General features: G+C 46.2%; 1 protein-coding gene across 1 annotated transcript in view; it reads right to left on the bottom strand.

The window, feature by feature from the left end:
* The window catches only part of LOC126412433 (UDP-glycosyltransferase UGT5-like), a 161,588-nt gene that overhangs the window by 30,627 nt on the left and 106,920 nt on the right, over positions 1-24,041 (bottom strand). Inside the window, exons 4-5 of the mRNA XM_050082028.1 lie at positions 4,564-5,023; positions 3,877-4,099 (exon numbers count right to left, since the gene is read on the bottom strand). Coding sequence (XP_049937985.1) covers positions 3,877-4,099; positions 4,564-5,023 — 683 coding nt within the window. The remainder of the gene's footprint in view (positions 1-3,876; positions 4,100-4,563; positions 5,024-24,041) is intronic.

Raw genomic sequence — 24,041 nt, 5'->3', positions numbered from 1 at the left:
GAGGGGGAGGGATAGCAGGGTAGGGGTGGGGATGTAAAGTGCTGTTTGTGGGAGGGCATGCAGGGACATGGTGGAAGCAGCATAGGGCAGGTATGTGCAGTGAGGAGATTGGGGGGCGGGGGGGAGGCGGCAGAGGAGAGAAATAGAGAAAAGGAGACTGTGGGTGTGTTCGCGGAATGTAAGGCTATGTAGTGCTGGAGTGAGATCAGGTGGGTGAAGGACAGGGACTAACGGAGGTTGAGACCATGGGAATTACAGGAACCTAGGATATAGTGCAGGGAGACTTCTCACTGGCACCCATGGGCGTCTCTTCTGAAGTGACGAAGAATCCCTCTCCACATATACCAGGGGTCTCACTGAGGCGTTCACAGACCGAAATTACCCTCCCAACCTTGACAGAAACAGATCTCCTGTGCCTTATCTCTCCATTCGCCCAACAACTGTTAGAGTCTCACTGTCTTGCCACAAAGGAGAATTCCTGTTGTGACTAAGTACCACCTAGGAGTGGAGCAACTGAATCATGTTGTTCACCAGGGTTTAGACTACCTATTGTCACCCCCTGAAATGAGGAATATCCTATCCACTATCCTTCCTATCCCCCCCCCCCCCTCAAGTGGTATTCTGCCACTCACCAAACCTACACAATATCCTTTTCCATCCCCACTCCAACCCTTCGCGTCGTGTCTCATATCCCTGTAACAGATGTAGATGCGAGACCAGTCCCATACATAATCGCACCACTGTCTACTCCAGTCCAGTCACAAGCACCACCTCTCCCATCAAAGGCATGGCGAAAGCAGTCATTTGATCTGCAAGCTAAACTGCAACCACTGTGCTGCATTCTGTGTGGGCATGACAACCAACTAGCTGCCTTTCCACATGAATGCCCACTGACAAACTGTGGCCAAGAGACAGCTGGACAACCTAGTTGCTCAGCATGCAGCCCAACAACATTCTTCACTTCCACGACTGCTTCACATTCTGTGCCATCTGGATTCTTCCTACCGACACCATCTTTTCTCAACTGTGCAACTGGGAACCTCCCTCGAATACGTTTCTATAAGCCCTCTGGCCTCAACATTCGCTAGCCCCTGGCCTTCACGCACCTGTCCTTTTCCTTCTGTCATACCATCAATACACATCCTTCTTGTAGTAACCACAACCAACAACGGGAACGCCCTGGGCTGCGGATCGGAGCCGCCAGGCGGGGAAGCCGCCAGCGGTGGAGCATGCACCACCGGGGTAAACACAGGACGAGTCAGACGAGAGACCAACGACAAATGACAACAACCGGCCACGACCGACTATGAGCGACACAACAAGGAAGAGATAAACAACGGAGGCTTGTGGAAACCACGACACCAAACACCAAACGTAAATCCACTCGGAACCAGAGCTAGGCAAATGTCAACAACGAGCAACGACCAGAACGCAGTACCGCCGAGATAGAAACGAAATCCAGAGCGAGTACCAGACTGGCTGGACTAGGGCAGAGCGGGTCCCTATATACGAAACCGGAGGGAGCGGCTATTGGCCACTGTCTGCACGTTGCTTAGCGGTGGTGCCCTCGCCGGGCGAGAGCCGCTGCGCGGAATAGCCGCCGCGGAGGCTGACCACGTCCATTTGTTCTGCCGCGTGTTCGACTTCCGCGGCGGAAGGTACTAGACTTCTATTCCACCAAAACACCCACTGTCTCCTTTTTCCCTTCTTTTCTGTCCCCCCCCCCCCTCCGCCCCCCCCCCCCGCCTGAACCATCTGACTGCATCTACATGGCCTGCCCTGCCCTACCCTACCCTACCCTACCCCCACCATGTCCCTGCATGCTCCCACAAATAGCACCTTATGCTACCCCCCCCCCCCCTCCTCCCCACCTTAGCCTCACACTTAATCTCGCCACCAAGACTGCTTCTCTCATCATGAACAGTTGATTGCTGTATTGCCTCAGTGGCCAGAGGCTGTGGTCATGTGTGTGAGAGTTAGGGCTGCGTGAATCTGCGCGTGTTGCCTACTTTAAAAAGAGGGCTTTTGACCAATAGCTCACATGTTTAGCAGTCTTTTGTAGCACCTGTATCCGAGTATCAATCCATCGTTTTCATAATATTGTCTGTCATTAACATTTAATATTTGTTTTTAACCAACTTCGTTTACAGATAACATTGATTTTAAACCGTTAGAATAATATTTTTAGTACTTCGTGATTTTTCCATCCCCTGCTACGCAGATACCATTAGCCCTAGAGAAAAATGAATGCAGATTAATGTTTTAGTGGGAAACATTTTCGCTAGAATTATTGAAGACAGAAATGACCTTTAAACGCCCCCCACCTTCATGCTCACAGTCCTTTCGAGCATGCTGCCCAGCAACATTCATTACGTCCATGAATGCTTTACAGCCTGCGCCATCTGGATTCTTCCTATCAATACCGGCTTTTCTGAGCTATGGGGATGGGAACTCTCCCTGGAATATATCCTGTGTTCCCATAACCCCTCTGTCCTCAACCTTCGTTACTCCCTGTCCTACACCCAGCATTTTTAGTATGTTATTCATGATACTCCATCCTACCACTGTACAAAAATTTGCTACCACCAATTTTTCGCGTATTTGGCCTTTTTGGTCTTCGTTGCCTGGGATATCTGCCAGGAAGTTCTGTATGTGAGAAGTTTGGACTGAGCGTGCTAACTGCTAGCATTTCCGAAGGCCAGAGCTGGATGAGGCCACTGCCGATAGCGCACAATAGGGCTGACCAACGCTTCCGACAGTGTGGAAGCCCTACTGAGGAAGTTGCCGTACCTAAGGCTGATAAAGATCTTCGTGCGCTTAAGTGTTATCATCCTATCAGCCGGCTTCTTGCACTGTGGACGATTTTCGAGGGTCCACACCAAAGGTGCCTCCTCCACCATGTGGATGCAGAGAGTTTGCGCCCCCCCCCCCCCCCCCCCCCGAGGGGCAGTTAACCTTGAGAGAAGCACCCAGTAACTTCTGAGGCACGTCGAAGAAGTGACAGAGCCACTCGAGCGTCGGGATGACTTTGAAGCGGCGTTTGTGGATGACAAGTTCTTTCTAGTCCGCGTGACACCAGTGTCCCGTACACAGAATCTTGGTGCACGTGTTTCATCGTCGCACACGCGTTTCCTGAAACTCCACATGGAAGGCTGGGCACTCAACAAGGTTCCGTACTAGGACTCCTGCTGTACATTCAGGATAAAAATCAGTCCGCGCTGTATCCGCGCATGTAGCTCCCTCACTAATCCGACGACGGGGCAGTATTTACGTGCAGCATGGTTTATCAGCTGAGGCAGCACAGACTTTAGTCCCCTGCGACAACTTGGTTTTTAGGGCAGAGAAATGCAGGTTGGTATTTAATGCAGCGATGAGCCACGCATTTTTCGTACCGAGACGCTCAGTCACTGTGGACTTGAGACAGACAAGTATTCTACGTTGTGGATGGGATCTATGCAGTAGAGAATCACGTCTAAGTACTTTAGTGTTACTCTCTAAGATCTGAGGGCAACAGCGGTGAGGAAGCTGCACCGGCTCTACCCACTGCTAAACCCGACGTCTACACAACCTTGGTGTTGTTACTATGATAGATCGTCAAATGCATATGATGCATTTTCTTCGTTGCTATGCATGTTGGCTAATTATGATCAGATGTATTGGAAATGGTAGCAAATATATGTTTGTTTTATAGCAGCTCGTGCTTTTATACAAGAATGACAAAACATATCAGTGTTCCACGGCAGATGTGTCGAGAAACCAAAGATAACCATGAAACTCCACTTTCCAATACCCGATGTCCGTGTCTTGATCATAAGGCTCTTCTTTGTGAACTGCAACTGCATTGATTGCTAAAGGCAAGTGGATGCGTGATCTCACCTAAAATCTCCTGCTGAGGAAGCCACTTTCTCACTAGCACGTTATCTGGTATATCGGGAATGGTTTCTTCTTCCCACTTCCACACCACTCGCTGCGGTATCTCTCTAAAAGCGTCGATGAATGCCTGTCTCCTGTGTTCTGGCATTGAGCTGCTTTTCACGTTAGAGCCCAGATTGAAGTAAATCGCACCATGTTTGGCTTCGTCCAGAAATTTCTTGATATCCTGCACACAAAGACAAAAGAAACTTGTAGTTTTCCATGAAGACTCCATAACTCCTCTATGACGAACTATCTATAAAATAGTTGTTAATAAGTTTATAAAAGTTACTGTTTGATGCTTTTCTCTTCATGAATAGTGTTGTAAAATAATATTTTCGCGCGGGGAAATTTGACGATCAAATATTTTCAACATTTATACCTCATGGGCTTTTGATAAAATATAGTTCTGCCAGAAATGAAAACAAAATCCGTTTCCATGCTTATTAACCGTCCATCTCTCGTCAACGGATAGATATTCAGATCCGTTTATCTAACTGTATAGAAAAGAAGTAGATACAGGGCGATAGAAAAATGTGCGCTTTTGTACTACGCAAATTAGAAACTGTGGAGGCCAAAATGTCTTACAGACAACAACTTTAGTTTGTACATCAGTAATACTGCATCAAAGACAAAATCAGTTAGACCTACCTGAGGCGGTGGTTTTGTTGTTTCCTGTACATGTAATCCTGTCACTTCAATAACGTTGGGTACATTTGGTCTCGGGTAATGCCCACTGGAATGAACGGCTAAAAGCAGCAAACTGTAGTTCCGTTCCACTTCGTAGACTGAAGGTGCCTCTGGACCAAAGTGTTGCCTCATAATTGCTTCTTGAGTTGGCAGTACTGTGGTCTGCCAGAAAACCAGGAATCTTAGGACGAAGTAAGTGTTGTACAGCCTCTGCCAGAAATTCATGTGGTCGGTGTACCCAATAAAGACATCTGGTAGATAGGCTGGATTTATGGGATTTCCTATGGCGTAGTAGGTCGGCACCATAGCCGGTAGTGTCAGGAAGCCAACCATCGGAGGGGACCCCACCTTGTGGATCAGCCCGTAATAGCACTGATACGGAAGCCTCTCGATGATTACGAGATCGAAGCGATGTTCAGACCTGCAAATGTTTCACGAACATTAGCATTCTCACTACGACTGTATAAAGTATTATCGCCTATTTTTCCTTGCGGTTTTTCCTACATCACTGTAACAATCTTTTCTTTGTTGTTACACACAATACTTTTTGCCTGTACTACCACATTAAAATACGTTGCGGTTGCAGCTGGGAGGTCTCACTCGTTATGCACTATCTTGCACCTCATGAACTTCTTTCCGCTTTTGTTCTCAAATTGTTGCCCTAAGACTTTACAATAACAAAGCCAAATACTCTACAAACATGTGTCTCTTTAATCGCTCGCATGAGAATGAATATCTTTACACAACAGGAAGCAAAATCAAATATTCTGAGGTGACACATTCATTCCGGTGATCACAGTCAAAAAATTTTCTTATGAAAATGGAGAAATGAATTCTTGTTGCAAGAATTGATGAAGAATTTTAATGAAGAAGGAAGATTAAATAGTTACCTAATTCTTGACTTTCGGAAGATTTGTAATGAATCATTAAGTAATGCATAATGAACACGCCAACGACATTATTAGTTACCCTACATGGTCGAAGAATCCCTCTCTAGAAAGTCTGTTACATCAGTCTAGACCATAGGTCGCAAAACTTTATTCTCAGCGGACTGTATAAATGACAAAATAACGAAAACATGCCAGTGCGTCATTCTGTGCAATACTTGCAAGCCAGAACGAAAGCTCTGGGAAAAGAAGACGAATAACTAAGTTCAGCATATAAAGGGTGGGAGCATGTAATGCGTAGGAAACAAGGATACGCAACACATTTACTAAAAAATTATGAAGAAAGGCGACGTTAGCAAACAGACAGTTACATCAGATCTAGAATGCACATATCCGAATCTCACAAACTAATCAGCAAAAACGTTTATAAAATTTGTGAAAGTGACGCCATGCTTTCTAGGTAACATCAATGTTTGGTTTGGTTCTGCTACATCTAATCAAAAGAACTGCTTTGAAATGTTCATCAGTCAATCTCCTTCGATGTACCGGCTTCACATACTTAATTTTTGAAAATTTTTGCTCACGGGCATACCATACCAGTAGCAAATTTCTTCAGTTTCAGAAACTCAACATTAGTTAAACAGCGGTAAAATTCAGAAGTTTTCCTGCTCTTTCGACAAGTCATTTGCATGCAAATCAGTGCGCTTTAATTTAGTTCAACTGGCACATCATCAAGGTTACAGCCAAACGGATTTTGGAACAGATGATTGTCACTCGCAGTTTTGTCAAGATCCGAAAATATCCCCAAAAATGCTTTTTCTAGTCACGAATATTTTTTTTACGGAAAATCGAGGTCGACGTCTTCGGTTATTGTAGCATAAAACTCTCTGAAACAGTAAAAAGTGGGAAAAGTTCTCCCCTTCCAGTTGTACTACAAACTATAACAGCTTTCTCCGAAATCCTCTGACTATGCTTAGAGATCACAAAAGACGTTATCCTTTTCTTGTCGCTGATCAAAAATGACAGCTTTGGCAGTCAGTCAGGTAGCACCCGATAGCTGTGGATGAGTTCTATCTTGTTCATTGAGAAAGACATCTATTTTGCTATGGAGCTTGTAAAAAACGAAACAGGACTTTACTGCAACTAAGCCACCTCGCTGCTGTGTTATAAGGCAAGTCACAGATTTTAGACTTAGTTTCTGCAACCGAAGCCTGGAACTGACTGATTACTGCAACGCCTCGAATGAAGTACGCAGCATAAACGACTGGTTTCAGTACACCAGAGCGCCTTCTGATGTACAATACTGTGTACGAACCGAGAGCCCAGATCTGCCCCAGCAAACCATCACTCACTCCACCCACGTTTTTTTCCTCTCTCAGCTGTAACACATCGAAGCTGATTCCACTAAAAATTATACTCTTGCACAATTTTTCCACTTTCATGAAAATAGCTTTTGCTATTGTCGTTGCCATACATGCTGCAAACGGATACCAACTGTTCCGTTATCTGTGGCCGAGCGGTTCTAGGCGCTTCAGTCTGGACCGCGCGACCGCTACTGTCGCAGGTTCGAATCCTGCCCTGGGCATGGATGTGTGTGATGTCCTTAGGTTAGTTAGGTTTAAGTAGTTCTAAGTTCTAGGGGACTGATGACCTCAGATGTTAAGTCCCATAGTGCTCAGAGCCATTTGAACCATTTTTTTTTATGTTCCGTTATCTGAAAACCTAAACTGGCACCACGAATGAACAAGAGAAGTTGTGACGTACTCGAGAGATCAGTAAACCTATCCAGTGTCAGGAAATGGTTTAAGAAGTTTCTAGCCCTCTCGCGTGTCTGTAGCACTATTGTTCCTCCAACTTCTTCTGCCATCCACAGAACTGAAGTTGCAGAAAGGCTGATACTTCTAAAGAAATCAGATTTCTTTGGACACTAATCATTTATTGCTTACATAACACACCCTTTGATACACTTGCCGTCGATAAAAGGTTTTCTCCATTCCGCCACCTTGTGCACATTTTATAACTTGCACGAGTGACGGATTCTTTTCCAGAAAACTTTCTCATGAAGAGATTTCTAAATTAAGTTTCACGGACTCACATTTCTCAGAGTATCTCTTTCCAGAAGACTTTGAATGTATCGATAGATGTTCTGTGTCATCTATATACAGTAATTTAAAACTGAACAGCATATATTTAAGGCACATAGCAACCAAGAGGTCTGCACACGTATAAAGACCTCGTAGTATTTTAAAAAATAATATCTGAATTTGAAGTGTATAACAAAGTATCGTGTTCCATAATTTTTATCAGGCAAACTGAAGAACTGTCGGCGGGCCGGATGAACTGACGTAACGAGCCGTATTCGGCCATAGGGCTGTAGTTAGGTCTTCCCAGTTCCAGAACAGCACACTGAAAAATCCAGACATACACTCAGGTGACAAGTCAGGGGATAGTGAGTGGTATGCACATATACCGATGGCGGCAGTAACGCGCACACAGGGTATAAAAGGCCAGTGCATTTGTGGAGCTGTCATTTGTGCTCAGGTGATTCGTGTGAAAAGGCTTTCCACATGATTCTGACCGCACGACGGAAATCAAGGGATTTTGATCGCGGAATGGTAGTTGGAGCTTGACGCATGCGACATTCTTTTCCGGAAACCGTTAGGAAATTCAATATTGCGACATCCACAGTGACAAGAGTGTGCCGGGAATATCAAATTCCAACCATTACTTCTTATCATGGATAGTGCAGTGGCCGACGCCCTTCATTTAACGACTGAGAGCAGCGGCCTTTGCATATAGTTGTCAGAGCTAACAGACAACCAACACCGCGTGAAATAATCTCAGAAATCAATGTGGGACGTACGACAAACGTTTCCGCGGCGAAATTTGGCGTTAATGGGCTAAGGCAGCAGACGACCAATGCGAGTGCCTTTGCTAACAGCACAACATCGCCTGAAGCGCCTCTCCTGGGCTCGTTGGTTGGTTGGTTTGGGGGAGGCGACCAAACACGGAGGTCATCGGTCCCGTCGTATTAGGGAAGGATGGGGAAGGAAGTCGGCCGTGCCCTTTCGAAGGAATCGTCGCGGCAGTTGCTTCAAGCGATTTAGGGAATTAACAGAAAACCTGAATCAGGATGGCCGGACGCGGGTTTGAACCGTCGCCCTCCCAAATGCGAGTCCAGTGTGCTAACCACTGCGTTGCCTCGCTCGGTCCTGGGCTCGTGCCCATATCGGTTGGACCCTAGACGACTGGAAAAACGTGTTCTGCTAGCATGAGCCCCGATTATGGTTGGTCAGAGCTGATGGTAAGGTTGGAACAGACTCCACGAAATCATGGACCGAAGTTGTCAACAAGGCACTGTGCAAGTTAGTGATTCCTCCATAATGGTGTGGACTGTGTTTACATGGAATGGACTGTATCCCCTGGTCCAGATGATTATTGACCGGAAACGGTTACTTTGGCTACTTGGTGACCATTTGCAGCCATTCATGGACTTCATGTTCGCAAACAACGAAGAAATTTTTATGGATAATAATGTGTCATACAACCGGACCACAGTCGATCACCAGTGGTCTGAAGAACCTTCTGGACAGTTCGAGCGAATGGTTAGGCCACCCACATCGCTTGACATGAATCCCATCGAATATTTATGGAACATAAAAGAGAGGTCAGTTCGTGGACAAAATCCTGCACCGGCTATGGAGGCAGTATGACACAATATTTCTGCAAGAGTCTTCCAACGACTTGTTGAGTCCGTGCCACGTGGTGTTGCTGCACTACGCCGGGCGAATGTATGTCGGACACGATATTGGGACGTATCCCGTGACTTTTGTCACCTAGGTGTATAACAACAAGCACAGGCATGAAAAAGAGGTGAAAACTTCATTCTACGCAGTGTGAGTAACTTATTAAAGACGTATCGCGCGACCGTTGAAAGCACTACACAACTGAACATTATTTGTGTAGTATAATGGAGAAGGAATATGTATTTCTCTGGTGAGTTTCTGGTGTAGTCTAGCTCCTGTATAATCTAGTATATAATAAAGAAGGCTTGTAACTCATCCATTACTATTGTTCTTCTGTTATACAAGTATGACCTAATATTAGCACAGTAATAACTGAATGCCTCACGAATTGTTCCAGAGCAATATTGTACCATTAGTCATCTGTACCGCCGAATTTCTTTAACATTCACAAGAATGCTGTAGGGGAAGATTTCTTCCCTAGAGATGCTCCTGGTTTCCCGATGAAACGTCCACGCTGGGAAACTGATAGTGAAACATCTTACACATTCAGATGTGCTGTTAACATGCAAATATGAACATCTTTGTGCTCCATGATATATTACCAGAATTAGTTTTCATAAATCTAATGTGTAATTTAAAATACTGATATAAAATTATTATTTATCCTAAGTTGAAAAATTGATCGTTATTAAAAAAGGTAACAGTGGAAACAACGAATTTATTTTAATGCTTAATGGTCTGAGGATGATTGCTGTGACTACCGAAATGTGTATTACAATCTAATAATTGCGATAATTTATCAGTGATTAAACATTCTTCAAAAGAAGTAGATCACGGTAGATCTTTCAGCTGTGAACTAGTATCATAGATTGGAAATGCGATATTCGTGACCCAAACAACACACAAAAACTGAAGCAGAGTACACAGAAGTATCAATAAATGAAGTGACTGTACCCCTGACGTCACTACGACGTGGTAAGAACACTCCGCATGCTACCCATGACCTGGAACTTGGCGCGCTCGATATGACGAACATGGTTTCTCCATCTTTATGATAGGCAAAGAAAACATTTGTGAACACAGTGCTGTTTAAGGGATCATCTGGACGCAAATCACATGTTTGGACTGGCACAGGAGAGGTACGGTGGTTGGAGTCCTGTAGTTCGCGCAAATGACCACCATAAAATATTGCGTGTGCTGGGAGAACAGTTCTAGACCACATCGCGTTCCCCCTGAAAGTCACCACTGTTCCCTCCCGCACTCTCATTTATGCACAATTCCCCCTTTCACGTCCTATTCCCCTTCTCCTCTGTGTGTGTGTGTCCAGATGCATTTTTAACCCTTTCGTGAGCAATGGAATACGTGATTTCCTCTTCAAGGAATCCGTTTCTGGCCTTAGCGTATGCTGTTCCGACCTCCTTATGGTTCTGCCATATAGCGGAAAGTACACGGTACTATTTACAATCGGGAGTTCGCACCATTATAGCCATCTTGGATTCCTCCAAGAGATGAGGGTTGGTGTGAATCCGCACCGAAAGAACGGATTCTTGGTCGGTGCACTGTATTGCCACATGTATATATGTGGTGTCTGTTCTTTCGATCATGTCTGAAATAAGGCTTTGAATAAATATTTGTACCGCCACTGGACATGTCCAAAAGAATAGTCGCCAGATATACAGGCGTAAAAGCTTGTCAATTTAGCTATGGTATCTTCCTATGTGCTGTCTGGTTCAAATGGCTCTGAGCACTATGCGACTTAACTTCTGAGGTCATCAGTCGCCTAGAACTCCCAACTAATTAAACCTAACTAACCTAAGGACATGACACACATCCATGCGCGAGGCAGGATTCGAACCTGCGACCGTAGCGGTCGCTCGGCTCCAGACTGTAGCGCCTAGAACCGCAGAGCCGTATCTGCTGTTTCCTATTTATTGTAAAATGTGTTTTATTTACATTTCCTATGGCCATCACCTGCAATGTTTGATATTGTTAGTGGGAACTATTCTTTCTGCCGCCTTTCTGGTGGCGTATCTTTTTCGAAATCTCTAGAATGAATATTTCTGTATGCTGCTGCATTTATTTGAGAGTTTCGTCTCAACAGATTTAAAAAATAGTACACAGATCAGTATATTACTAAAGACTGTCAAATTATCATATCAAACCAAGCGCTTGCCTATGTTAAATTTCTCATAGTATTATTTTACCCTGTTCTGTTCTTTCCAGATCTCAGCAATCTGAAACGTTTAAAATTTTTTGGAACATTGTTCCAGGAAAAACAGATCTATTAATATTGTTATTATTATTAAATATTATTATTAAATATTATTATTAAATAAACACAGTCATGATCACATTTAAGATGTTAATTTTTATTTTTTAGCCGGCCGGAGTGGCCGAGCGGTTCTAGGCGCTACAGTGTCGAACCGCGCTACCGCTACGGTCGCAGGGTCAAATCCTGCCTCGGGCATGGATGTGTGTGATGTCCTTAGGTTAGTTAGATTTAAGTAGTTCTAAGTTATAGGGGACTGATGACCACTGCAGTTAAGTCCCATAGTGCTCAGACCCATTTGAACCATTTTTTTAATTTTTTAGATGACTGTTTAGACCTTCTCCATGCCAGCACAGACGGACCTTCTCGACGCCAGCAATTCCTACTGTCGTCAAGGAATGTAGATCTTTTATGATCTCTTAGAAGATCGAAACCGGTCATCTAAAATATAAAAATTAAAAACCTAAATGCAATGACGACTGTGTTTACAAAATAAGTTATAATAATAAACATGTTGAAGTGTATATTATTTTCATTAACTAATTAACGTGATTCAGAAAACAAAGGAGATGAATGTGTTTTCACTGAAGTGAATGTTTTAGATGACACACTCACAAATGATTCAAATCATGGGGAGCAAGATGCTTTTGTTGATGAACTTGGCACTAATCATTTGCGCTTCCTACTAATGCCAGCGCCAATATGTTGGAAAGCGAAAGCGAAAGGACGTTTACCCTATGCCCCTTCGAGTTACGGAAAATAGTTATTTTTAAGCAAAGACACTCGGATGTCAGTTGTAGGACGAACTTGAAACGAGCAGTTTGGCATTGTTGCCAAATTCCACCCTCTCACAGCCAGGTATGGAGCTGTAGACGTGGCAACATCAAAATTAAATTATGGAAATTAATTTAAATATGCAAATTAATTAATTTAATTATGCTAGTTAGCTCCCCGTGCCCCCTCCCTTCCATCTCTCCCTCCTGCCCTCTTCACGGGAATATCGAATTTTTGAGGAAATTTCGAATTTTGGAGGGAATTTCTTGCTACCAAGGCTGTGCTGGCATCAAATACCAATGGCGGGAATTTCAAATTCGGGTGGGAATTTTTTTTTCACTCATGTGACCAGAATTGGTGGGAGAGGTTCGTCTGTGCTCAACTGTTGTTGTGAGACCATCATGATGTGAAGGAGAGAGTGGCTTTCAACAAGTGTATTACATTTACAGATTAGAGGGAGGACTGTAGCCATAGCTCACTACACGGTGGGTGGAAGTCTATGATGATGGAAGAGTGTAGGTGGAAGCATATTCGTATATCTAATATATACTACTGAAAGACAAAGTGCTCATCTCCATCCATTTCCACCTGCCGCAATCCATCCTGCCATCGCACCATCAGTCGCTCACTATCCTTGTTGCTGTGCGGAATTGGTTCTATCGAAGAGGGGTTGGGTTGTTTGGGGAAGAAACCGAACAGCGAGGTCATCGGTCTCATTGGACTAAGGAAGGATGGGGAAGGAAGACCGCCGTGCCCTTTCAAAGGTAACATCCCAGCATTTGCCTGAAGCGATTTAGGGAAATCACGGAAAACCTAAATCAGGATGGCCGGACGCGAGATTGAACCGTCGTCCTCCCGTATGCAAGTCTCTATCGAAGAGCTGCTGGTTTCTGACTGGGAGCGGTTTAAGACCCATGCTGCTCACAAGCATACAGCCAAGGACTGCGTCCATAGCCTCCTACAAGCAGAATGGAAAGGAATTATGTTAAATGAGTGCCTGAAGAAGAAGATTACTGTCCAGCAGATAATAGCTATGCAGCGGAATGGTATCAAGATGCATTCTACAAGTCATGCAGACCGATGCTGTTGTTATAACTGTTGTTTTGAAATGCACAGCCAGTTTTCCACCTCACAAAAGACGTCTGCCTCTGATCCAGAGGACCAAACAACTGGTCTAGCTCACAATTATGCCACCAAAGGCGCTCGAAATTGGCAGTAGCCAATAGGAATGCAGTATGCAATCACATCAGGGATATAAGGCGGGCCCAGCAGCTCTGCAGACTCAGTTGCAGTCAGTCAGCCAGCACGAAGCGCCAGCCAAGGTCGTCTAGTGTTGTCTAGCCACAGCAGAAGCAACAGCAGCAGCAACAGAATCGGAAGAAGACACAGACGTGTAAGAACCCTTGCTTAATGTCTGTGTTTGGTGACATGAGAAAAGTGAAGTCTTTGTGCTGCTATTATCGCTTGTAACGGTTTTTCTTCTTTGTTCATCAGTGGATGTGACATCTTCCAGCCCGTTGGGACACAAAAACTGTAAATTATTCACCCCAAGATCTGGAAAAGTATCACGAAATATTGCATTTGGCTGATCTCCATAAGAATGCGAAAAGCTAAAACAATGTGAAATACAAATCCTTTATAAAACCTGCATTGTACAGTGAAACAAACAGCATCGGTCATGGTATCGATATTCAGCATAAAATACTCAGCAATCGACTCCTGCAGTATACACATGGCGATTCCAATGAGCTAACAGATCAGCTGCTCATGGCATCAGCTGTTGTTGGTAATACAGATCATCGAATAAAGTTGTGTCAATAATTTCTGAGCTGAGAGACAGAGGTAGCATTGAATAAGTGTGCAGCTTGTATTTCGCGAACTGTACAAACCAGCATGCAAAACATACTCTCTTCGATATGTTATGATTAAAGGTTTGGATGACATGTGGCAGACGGATCTTGTCGATATGGGAATATTCAAGTGTGAATAACGGATTCAAATATATTTTAATGGTAATTGATATTTATTCTAAATTTGCCTGAGTATCGGCTATGAAAGTGAAAACAGGGAAGAATGTCGTGCATGTATTTGAGCGATTGCTGCGGATAGGGAGGAATCAAAGCCCAGACAACCTTCAAATATATCACGGCAGAGAGTTTTACAATAGATATTTCAATACGGAATACATCAATCGCTACTTGACATTCACCAATCTCAGGGCGAGTATCGTCGAACGCCCGAACAGAACAGTGAAATCTCAAATGTGGATGCATTTCAATCTTCGTGACTCAAACAAATGGACTAATCTCCTCCCACAAATGACTGTACAGTATAATCGAACCAAACATTGCACAATAAAAATGAGACCAATCAATGTTCGTGATTATAGACTTCTACAGTACGCAACCGGATTAAACTGCTAGATCCACGCAAACAACAATTCAATGTCGGTGAGTTAGTACGTATTTCAAAACATAAGACAGCATCTGAGAAGTCATACATGCCAAACTGGTCAACCGAGGTATTCTGTTTCCAAAGTGCACAGAACGAATTCTAGAACCTGCCCCTTAAAGGACGGAAGTAGTGCTAAAACTGTAGGATGATTTTTCACAGAAGAGTTACAAAAGAACTCAGAATCAGATTTGTGTCCCGTAGAGGAGGTCATAAGATGTTGAGGGAACAGAGCATTAGTCAAACAGGTTGTTTTTCCTGCATCACAAAAAAACTGGGTCAGCTCTGGGTACTTGCTATATAACAGAGCGCGCATACCACAACAATCACAGCAGAGTAACAAGTGTGACAGGAGCCTCATTAGACGAAGAGGTGGTATTCTCGACAAACTGCAAGTCGAACTACACATTTATGGATATAATTACTGTGGACTTGGAACAAAACTTCCAAAACGATTGGCATGTGGTGATAAGGAATAAATCTGCCTGACGAAACCTGCGTGGAAAATAACATCACATATGCTGCAAATAAAGATCGTCACACAGCAGATCAAATTTTAGCTGATAAAGCTAAGGCATTTTGTGAAAGAAGGGATTTTGGTATAGGTCAACGCATTGCAGGATTTGCAGTTGAAAAGACCATGCATGATATGTTGGGTTAGGGTGTGAAGCATTTCACCCAAGTTCTGAGCGCTGCACGTTGGGCTCTAAGGAAGTACATGAAAACCAAAAGGTGCATGACAAACTGCATGCTGAAAACGATATGCGGACCTAAAAGCGGCCTGAAGAGGGAAGGAACGAGAGAAAGAAGATCGATGAAACCACTCAGGGTTCTATCAGTACCCAAGACGCTGGATGGAATTACTCCCTTCCTCATAGCTGCCCTAGCCAGTACCTCGGCGTTGAGTTAACTGGGGTGGGGGTACTGTGAATATTGCCAGGACAGTCAAGACCGCAGAAAAGTTCCAGGAGCAACTGCAGGAGACACAGTGACATAACCGCATGATGGAGACAGCAGGCATTGGAAACCATACAAAGTGTGCTGGTGTAAGCTGTCGCCAGCACACCAGCCTGCAAAGAGGTTGCAAGAAGACCGGTAACAGGCACTGAATCAAGTGCGCCTATCAGGAGAGAAGCCACAGACTAAAGAGCTACGTGGCACCAATGTCCTCTCGACCACTAGTATTGAGATCTCCCATGTGGAATGGAGGGTGCCGTCAGTCGCAGTCAGTCAGTCAGTCGCGGTCAGTCAGTCGCGGTCAGTCAGTCGCAGTCAGTCAGTCGCAGTCAGTCAGTCGCAGTCAGTCAGTCGCAGTCAGTCAGTCAGTCGCAGTCAGTCAGTCAGTCGCAGTCAGTCAGTCAGTCGCAGTCAGTCAGTCAGTCAGTCGCAGTCAGTCAGTCAGTCAGTCGCAGTCAGTCAGTCAGTCAGTCGCAGTCAGTCAGTCAGTCAGTCGCAGTCAGTCAGTCAGTCAGTCGCAGTCAGTCAGTCAGTCAGTCGCAGTCAGTCAGTCAGTCGCAGTCAGTCAGTCAGTCGCAGTCAGTCAGTCAGTCGCAGTCAGTCAGTCAGTCGCAGTCAGTCAGTCGCAGTCAGTCAGTCAGTCGCAGTCAGTCAGTCAGTCGCAGTCAGTCAGTCAGTCGCAGTCAGTCAGTCAGTCGCAGTCAGTCAGTCAGTCGCAGTCAGTCAGTCAGTCAGTCGCAGTCAGTCAGTCAGTCAGTCGCAGTCAGTCAGTCAGTCAGTCGCAGTCAGTCAGTCAGTCAGTCGCAGTCAGTCAGTCAGTCAGTCGCAGTCAGTCAGTCAGTCGCAGTCAGTCAGTCAGTCGCAGTCAGTCAGTCAGTCGCAGTCAGTCAGTCAGTCGCAGTCAGTCAGTCAGTCGCAGTCAGTCAGTCAGTCGCAGTCAGTCAGTCAGTCGCAGTCAGTCAGTCAGTCGCAGTCAGTCAGTCAGTCGCAGTCAGTCAGTCAGTCGCAGTCAGTCAGTCAGTCGCAGTCAGTCAGTCAGTCGCAGTCAGTCAGTCAGTCGCAGTCAGTCAGTCAGTCGCAGTCAGTCAGTCAGTCGCAGTCAGTCAGTCAGTCGCAGTCAGTCAGTCAGTCGCAGTCAGTCAGTCAGTCGCAGTCAGTCAGTCAGTCGCAGTCAGTCAGTCAGTCGCAGTCAGTCAGTCAGTCGCAGTCAGTCAGTCGCAGTCAGTCAGTCAGTCGCAGTCAGTCAGTCGCAGTCAGTCAGTCGCAGTCAGTCAGTCGCAGTCAGTCAGTCGCAGTCAGTCAGTCGCAGTCAGTCAGTCGCAGTCAGTCAGTCGCAGTCAGTCAGTCGCAGTCAGTCGCAGTCAGTCAGTCAGTCAGTCAGTCAGTCGCAGTCAGTCAGTCGCAGTCAGTCGCAGTCAGTCAGTCAGTCGCAGTCAGTCAGTCAGTCAGTCGCAGTCAGTCAGTCAGTCAGTCGCAGTCAGTCAGTCAGTCAGTCAGTCGCAGTCAGTCAGTCAGTCAGTCGCAGTCAGTCAGTCAGTCAGTCAGTCAGTCAGTCAGTCGCAGTCAGTCAGTCAGTCAGTCCCAGTCAGTCAGTCAGTCGCAGTCAGTCAGTCAGTCAGTCGCAGTCAGTCAGTCAGTCAGTCAGTCGCAGTCAGTCAGTCGCAGTCAGTCAGTCGCAGTCAGTCGCAGTCAGTCAGTCGCAGTCAGTCAGTCGCAGTCAGTCAGTCGCAGTCAGTCAGTCCAGTCAGTCAGTCCCAGTCAGTCAGTCCCAGTCAGTCAGTCCCAGTCAGTCAGTCCCAGTCAGTCAGTCAGTCGCAGTCAGTCAGTCAGTCGCAGTCAGTCAGTCAGTCAGTCGCAGTCAGTCAGTCAGTCGCAGTCAGTCAGTCAGTCGCAGTCAGTCAGTCAGTCAGTCGCAGTCAGTCAGTCCCAGTCAGTCAGTCAGTCGCAGTCAGTCAGTCGCAGTCAGTCAGTCGCAGTCAGTCAGTCAGTCGCAGTCAGTCAGTCGCAGTCAGTCAGTCGCAGTCAGTCAGTCGCAGTCAGTCAGTCGCAGTCAGTCAGTCGCAGTCAGTCAGTCGCAGTCAGTCAGTCGCAGTCAGTCAGTCAGTCAGTCGCAGTCTCGCAGTCAGTCAGTCAGTCGCAGTCAGTCAGTCCCAGTCAGTCAGTCAGTCAGTCGCAGTCAGTCAGTCTCAGTCAGTCAGTCTCAGTCAGTCAGTCGCAGTCACTCAGTCAGTCAGTCACAGTCAGTCACAGTCAGTCAATCAGTCACAGTCAGTCAGTCCCAGTCAGTCAGTCAGTCGCAGTCAGTCAGTAAGTCAGTCGCAGTCAGTCAGTAAGTCAGTCGCAGTCAGTCAGTCCCAGTCAGTCAGTCAGTCACAGTCAGTCAGTCCCAGTCAGGCAGTCAGTCGCAGTCAGTCAGTCAGTCACAGTCAGTCAGTCGCAGTCAGTCAGTCAGTCACAGTCAGTCAGTCGCAGTCAGTCAGTCAGTCCCAGTCAGTCAGTCAGTCCCAGTCAGTCAGTCAGTCGCAGTCAGTCAGTCAGTCAGTCGCAGTCAGTCGCAGTCAGTCGCAGTCAGTCGCAGTCAGTCGCAGTCAGTCGCAGTCAGTCGCAGTCAGTCGCAGTCAGTCGCAGTCAGTCGCAGTCAGTCGCAGTCAGTCGCAGTCAGTCGCAGTCAGTCGCAGTCAGTCGCAGTCAGTCGCAGTCAGTCGCAGTCAGTCGCAGTCAGTCGCAGTCAGTCGCAGTCAGTCGCAGTCAGTCGCAGTCAGTCGGTCGCAGTCAGTCGGTCGCAGTCAGTCGGTCGCAGTCAGTCAGCCGCAGTCAGTCAGTCGCAGTCAGTCAGTCGCAGTCAGTCAGTCAGTCAGTCGCAGTCAGTCAGTCGCAGTCAGTCAGTCGCAGTCAGTCAGTCGCAGTCAGTCAGTCAGTCAGTCAATCGCAGTCAGTCTGTCGCAGTCAGTCAGTCAGTCAGTCAGTCAATCGCAGTCAGTCTGTCGCAGTCAGTCAGTCGCAGTCAGTCAGTCGCAGTCAGTCAGTCACAGTCAGTCAGTCACAGTCAGTCAGTCAGTCAGTGGCAGTCAGTCAGTCAGTGGCAGTCAGTCAGTCAGTCAGTCAGTCAGTGGCAGTAAGTCAGTCAGTCAGTCAGTCAGTGGCAGTCAGTCAGTCAGTCAGTCAGTCAGTGGCAGTCAGTCAGTCAGTCAGTCAGTCAGTGGCAGTCAGTCAGTCAGTCAGTCAGTCAGTGGCAGTCAGTGGCAGTCAGTGGCAGTCAGTCAGTCAGTCAGTCAGTGGCAGTCAGTCAGTCAGTCAGTCAGTCAGTGGCAGTCAGTGGCAGTCATTCAGTCAGTCAGTCAGTCAGTGGCAGTCAGTCAGTCAGTCAGTGGCAGTCAGTCAGTCAGTCAGTGGCAGTCAGTCAGTCAGTCAGTCAGTCAGTCAGTCAGTCAGGTGCAGTCAGTTGCAGTCAGTCAGTCAGTCAGTCAGTCAGTCAGTCAGTCGCAGTCAGTCAGTGGCAGTCAGTCAGTCAGTCAGTCAGTCAGTGGCAGTCAGTCAGTCAGTCAGTCAGTCAGTCTATCGCAGTCAGTCTGTCGCAGTCAGTCTGTCGCAGTCAGTCAGTCAGTCAGTCAGTCAGTGGCAGTCAGTCAGTCAGTCAGTCAGTCAGTCTATCGCAGTCAGTCAGTCGCAGTCAGTCAGTCAGTCAGTCAGTCAGTCAGTCATCGCAGTCAGTCAGTCATCGCAGTCAGTCCAGTTACTAGCTCAGTCACTATTCTAGTTGGAGTTTGTCAGTTGATGTCTCCAGCTGCCAGAGTGTAGTGGTTATAGTGGGACTTGTACTTCCCCAGCATTGAGGCTAATGTGGACTATTGGAAAAGAGCTTGCACCACAATACATGGACTAGCTTAAGGAAAATAGCTTTCTGTTCTGGTTTAATACAGAACCCTGTTAATACAATTGAGCAGTTTGGTTGCAGAAAGGGGATACAGGCCACCAAACAACGTCCTCTCCCTTGATTCCCCTGATACTAGGACTCTACCGTGTCAGTGACGACACAAAAGTGGCGACGAGGATTATTCAGTGCAGAAGAAGATTTTGCTTGCTTCTCATGTTGTAGCTTGCCGGGGGGCTCATTTCTATTTGCTGATGTGTTGTTGTGTTCTTGCATGTATTGCAGGAGGGGAGCCACAGTACTAATCGAATTTCTCTTTTCAGAGGCTTTGCTTGCTTTTTGCTATAACATATTTGTGTAAAGCATGGCTACCCCGCCCCCTTCAGCTCCTGCCCCCGCGCCTCAGCCGCAGACAGCAAATGTGAGGGATCTAACGTAACTTTTTTCAGTTTCAGAACCAACAAATTGTTGCCCTACTTACGGCAGTACAACTACTGGCTGCACAAGCAGCGTCGGCCGCACAACTGACTAACACATCAGCCTAAGAAGTGCCACCATACCACCATTCTGGCAATTTAACGATACAGAAGAGGAATGGCTCGAATACCTGACAGTTTCAAGCACACAATGAAGTTCATCAAGTTCGAGGCATTGTAAAGCTACAATACTCTCTTTCGATTGCGGGGTACCCATTGTTCAGATTAATACAAGAACTGTTGCCAACTGTGTCTCCTGACGAATTCACTTATGACCAAGTAATCGCTTGCAAAAAAAATCCGGAACAGACGTAACGTCAGCGGTACGCAGAATTAAGGGGCATGATTAGCAAGTGCAAATTTAAGTGTAGTTGTGGCAACTTGATATAATAATTAGGGATGCAGTAACATTCAGAATACAGAAACAGATCCTAAAGTTCTCTCATCCATCATTTCAGGTGTGTGTATGTGAAATGTTATGGGACTTAACTGCTAAGGTCATCAGTCCCTAAGCTTACACACTACTTAACCTAAATTATCCTAAGGACAAACACACACACCCATGCCCGAGGGAGGACTCGAACCTCCGCCAGGACCAGCCGCACAGTCTATGACTGCAGCGCCTTAGACCATCACTTCAAGTATTGGAAATCTTAGAGCAATATGATTCGGGTGCCATAGCGGCCGGTAAGTTAGACCAGGCCCCTATTTGTCGGGTCGAGTAGCCCTTAATCGCGACCGCCCCAAGCAGCCACAAACACGAGCGGGTACACAGCCGCTCGGACAGCCACATAGACTAGTAAACAGACCTGTGAATTTAGTGAAGCCTTGCCCTAGATGTTTTACTCGCCATGAAAGACAAAATTGCCCACCACGTAACGCAACGTGTTGCACATGTAGAAAAAACAGGCAATGTCCAAGCAGTTTGTTTGCAACGGCACAAAAACGCCAATTTTTCCCGCTCCCAGAAAAAACAGGCTCGTGCATATGCAGTGAACGTCGTTTTACAAACCCACAGCAGCTTCTGACAAAAGTAAGATGAAGGTCGTGCCTTCTTCTCGCCCTAGTGCTGTGCAACGACGTTCTAACAAACTATTTGTCTCATTACGAATTGCTGGCCGTCGTGTGAACTTCCAGTTAGACGCATCAGTCATTTTTCTTAATCGTGTCACATACGAACAGTTAGGCTCACCACGCCTTTTTAAATCTAGCAACCACCTCACTGCTTACAACGGACAGGAAATTCCAGTGCTTGGACAGTGAAGTTTGGCTGTCACTCAAAAATTTCACACTAGGGCAGTTAAGTTTACTATGCTGAAATCAAAAGACAGAAAGAATATTTTCAGTTTAAATGCCTTTGATTTGTTTGGCCTTAGAATCCAAGACAATGTACTTTCCGTATCGACTTTTTCACCAAAAGCTTTCTTAGAGAATTTCCTGAACTATTTCCAGAAGGAATGGGAAGAAGCTAATAACTCTGTAGCGCATGTTACATTAAAACAGCCTAAGGTTATCATGGCCTGCCCCGTTCCAATTGCTTTAACAGATGAAGTGGCCTGTGAATTGAAAGAATTGCAAGATAATAGTGTAATTGCTCCTATTCAAGCTAGTCAGTGGGCAAGTCCTCTCGCTTTGTTGCCTAAGCCTTCTGGTCGCATTTGTTTTGACTTCAAGTCTACAGTGAACCCTAGACAGTAGTTGATCTTGGTGCTGGCCGTTACTTTTCTTACATACATTTGCGTGATGCCTACTTGCAAATTCATTGGATGAAGAATCACAGAAAGTGTTTCTTTTAAATTCACGCTTAGGAATGTTCAAATATTTGCGTTTGCCTTTCGGCAATGCTTCTTCACCCGCCGTTTCTCAACGTTCCTTGGAGCAGCTGACTGCTGAAGTGACATTTTGTTCGAACTACCTTGTCTCAGGTCGTACATCAGAGGAACACAATGCCAGTTTGCGTACTCTTTTTCGAGTGTTGTTAGAAGCAGGACCCAAGTGTCGTGTAGGAAAGTGTGACTTTTTTCAAACTGAGCTACGCTACTTAGGTCATATTATAAACAGTCAGGGTGTGCACCCCCTCTAATCTCATTTGCTGGCAATCCGTGACCTGCCTGTTCCTCGCAATATCTCTGAACCGCAAGCAGTACTAGGCAAGATGACATACTACATTCGGCTCATACAGAATGCCGCTCACTTCGTGGCTCCATTGCATCGCTTGCGTCGCAAAAATGTACCTTTTGTGTGGAATAAATACCGTCAAGACGCATTTCAGGATCTGAAAAATGCTTTACTTAGAGACAGATGTTTAGTATATTTTAACCGTGCCAAGCCAGTAGTGTTGCAACTCGACGCTTCTTCCAACAGAATCGGCGCTGTGCTTTCGCACAGAATTGGTGCCTAAGACAGAACTTTTGCTTTTGCCTCAAAGTTATCTCAAACTCAGTAAAATTATTGTAAAAATATAAAATAGAGGCTCTCGCTATTGTGTATGGTGTGACAAAATTCCATCACTGTTTGTGTGGTCGCAAGTTCTATTTAGGATCACAAACTTTTACGGTCCTTGTTCCATCTGTCAAAGCCGATTCCTACAAGCACTGCTCAAAAATTGCAACGGTGAGATTTGTTGTTATCAGTGTGAAATTGTGTACAGACCTACGGCAAAGCATGGCAATGCAGACGCTCTACCTTGCCTTCCGATTGGTCCGGACTGATTTTGATGCCTCTGGCACATCTTGTTGCCAAATCGATGCGTGGGACTCTGAATTGCTCGAGTCTTTTTCCTAGCACTACCGAAAAATTGCACAGGCCACGGAAGCAGACCCGGACCTCAAGATTTTGTTGCTTTCCATTCGCACCTCTTTGCGTCATTCATCGAACAGTATCCAGAAGTCAATTGTGCGCCGATATTTTGCAAGTCGGCATAGCCTTTCAGGTCAACAGGGGGTGATTCTAGTTCAAAATGACAGTGGACAATGGTGTGTGCTCATTCCCGAAGTATTGCAAAACGATGCGTTACGATTGCTCCACCAAGGACATTGGGGAATTCTTCGCACTAAAACTGTTAACACGATGGTACTGTACTTGGCAAGGCATGGATGCCCACATTGAACAGATGATGCCACAATGCAGCGTATGCGCGGAGAACCAATCCGTTCCGCCACAAACATTCTCAGCTTGGCCTCAGACGCCATGGCAACGAGTGCAAATAGACCTTGCAGGGTGATTTTGGCTCTTAATAGTTGACTCTTATAGCAAGTTTCCATTTGCGGTGCCTGTGGCTTCTACAACATCACGCAGCACCATTTAAGCGTTGCCCTCCATATTCTGTATAGAAGGTTTGCCAGAAGTACTTGCGTCAGGCAATGGACGACAGTTCACCTCACGCGATTCTGAACAGTTTTGTGAACGAAATGTCATCTGACATCTAACAAATGCTCCATTCCACCTGCAGTCCAAGAGAGAGGCAGAACGCTTCATACGCACTTTCAAGCAACAGATGTCCAAGCTTTGCACCACCCACACACAGGAACAGACGCTGCAGCTCATTCTCGCCTCCTACAGCACCTACCCACTAGACGGACAATCTCCAGCTCAACTTCCGCATGCCTGCCGCCATCGGACGTTGCTATACTTTCTACACCCATCCAGCATCCGGCGCACCAGTGTCCCGCAAGTATCGCTTTGCGCCTTCTTTTCAGTGTTTATATCAACCGTTGACGCTGGGAAAGAGGCGTGATCCAGGAACACTTTAGTTCTTATATGTATTTGATCGCAGGTCCCGATGGTTTGCAGCGTTACCTCCAGATCCAAATTTGTGCTTGTCATTTGCCCCGCGATTCTGATGTTTTTCTTCCCCCAGGTTCGCGGCCTCACGGGACTACGAGGTTTTGACAGACGCCACCCGTTGGTGCCACCAGGGCACCGCGGGAGGAGTGGATGGACGATGCGCCCGCGCCCACGTCCCACCGTCCCCACTCGCCAACCCGATGGATTTGGACCTGCCATCGC

The sequence above is a fragment of the Schistocerca serialis genome, chromosome 7 (genome assembly GCF_023864345.2).
Source record: "Schistocerca serialis cubense isolate TAMUIC-IGC-003099 chromosome 7, iqSchSeri2.2, whole genome shotgun sequence".
In the NCBI taxonomy this organism is placed as follows: Eukaryota; Metazoa; Arthropoda; class Insecta; order Orthoptera; family Acrididae; genus Schistocerca; species Schistocerca serialis.
Note: the sequence above shows the minus strand (reverse complement) of the source record. Positions and strands in the feature narration are given on the sequence as shown.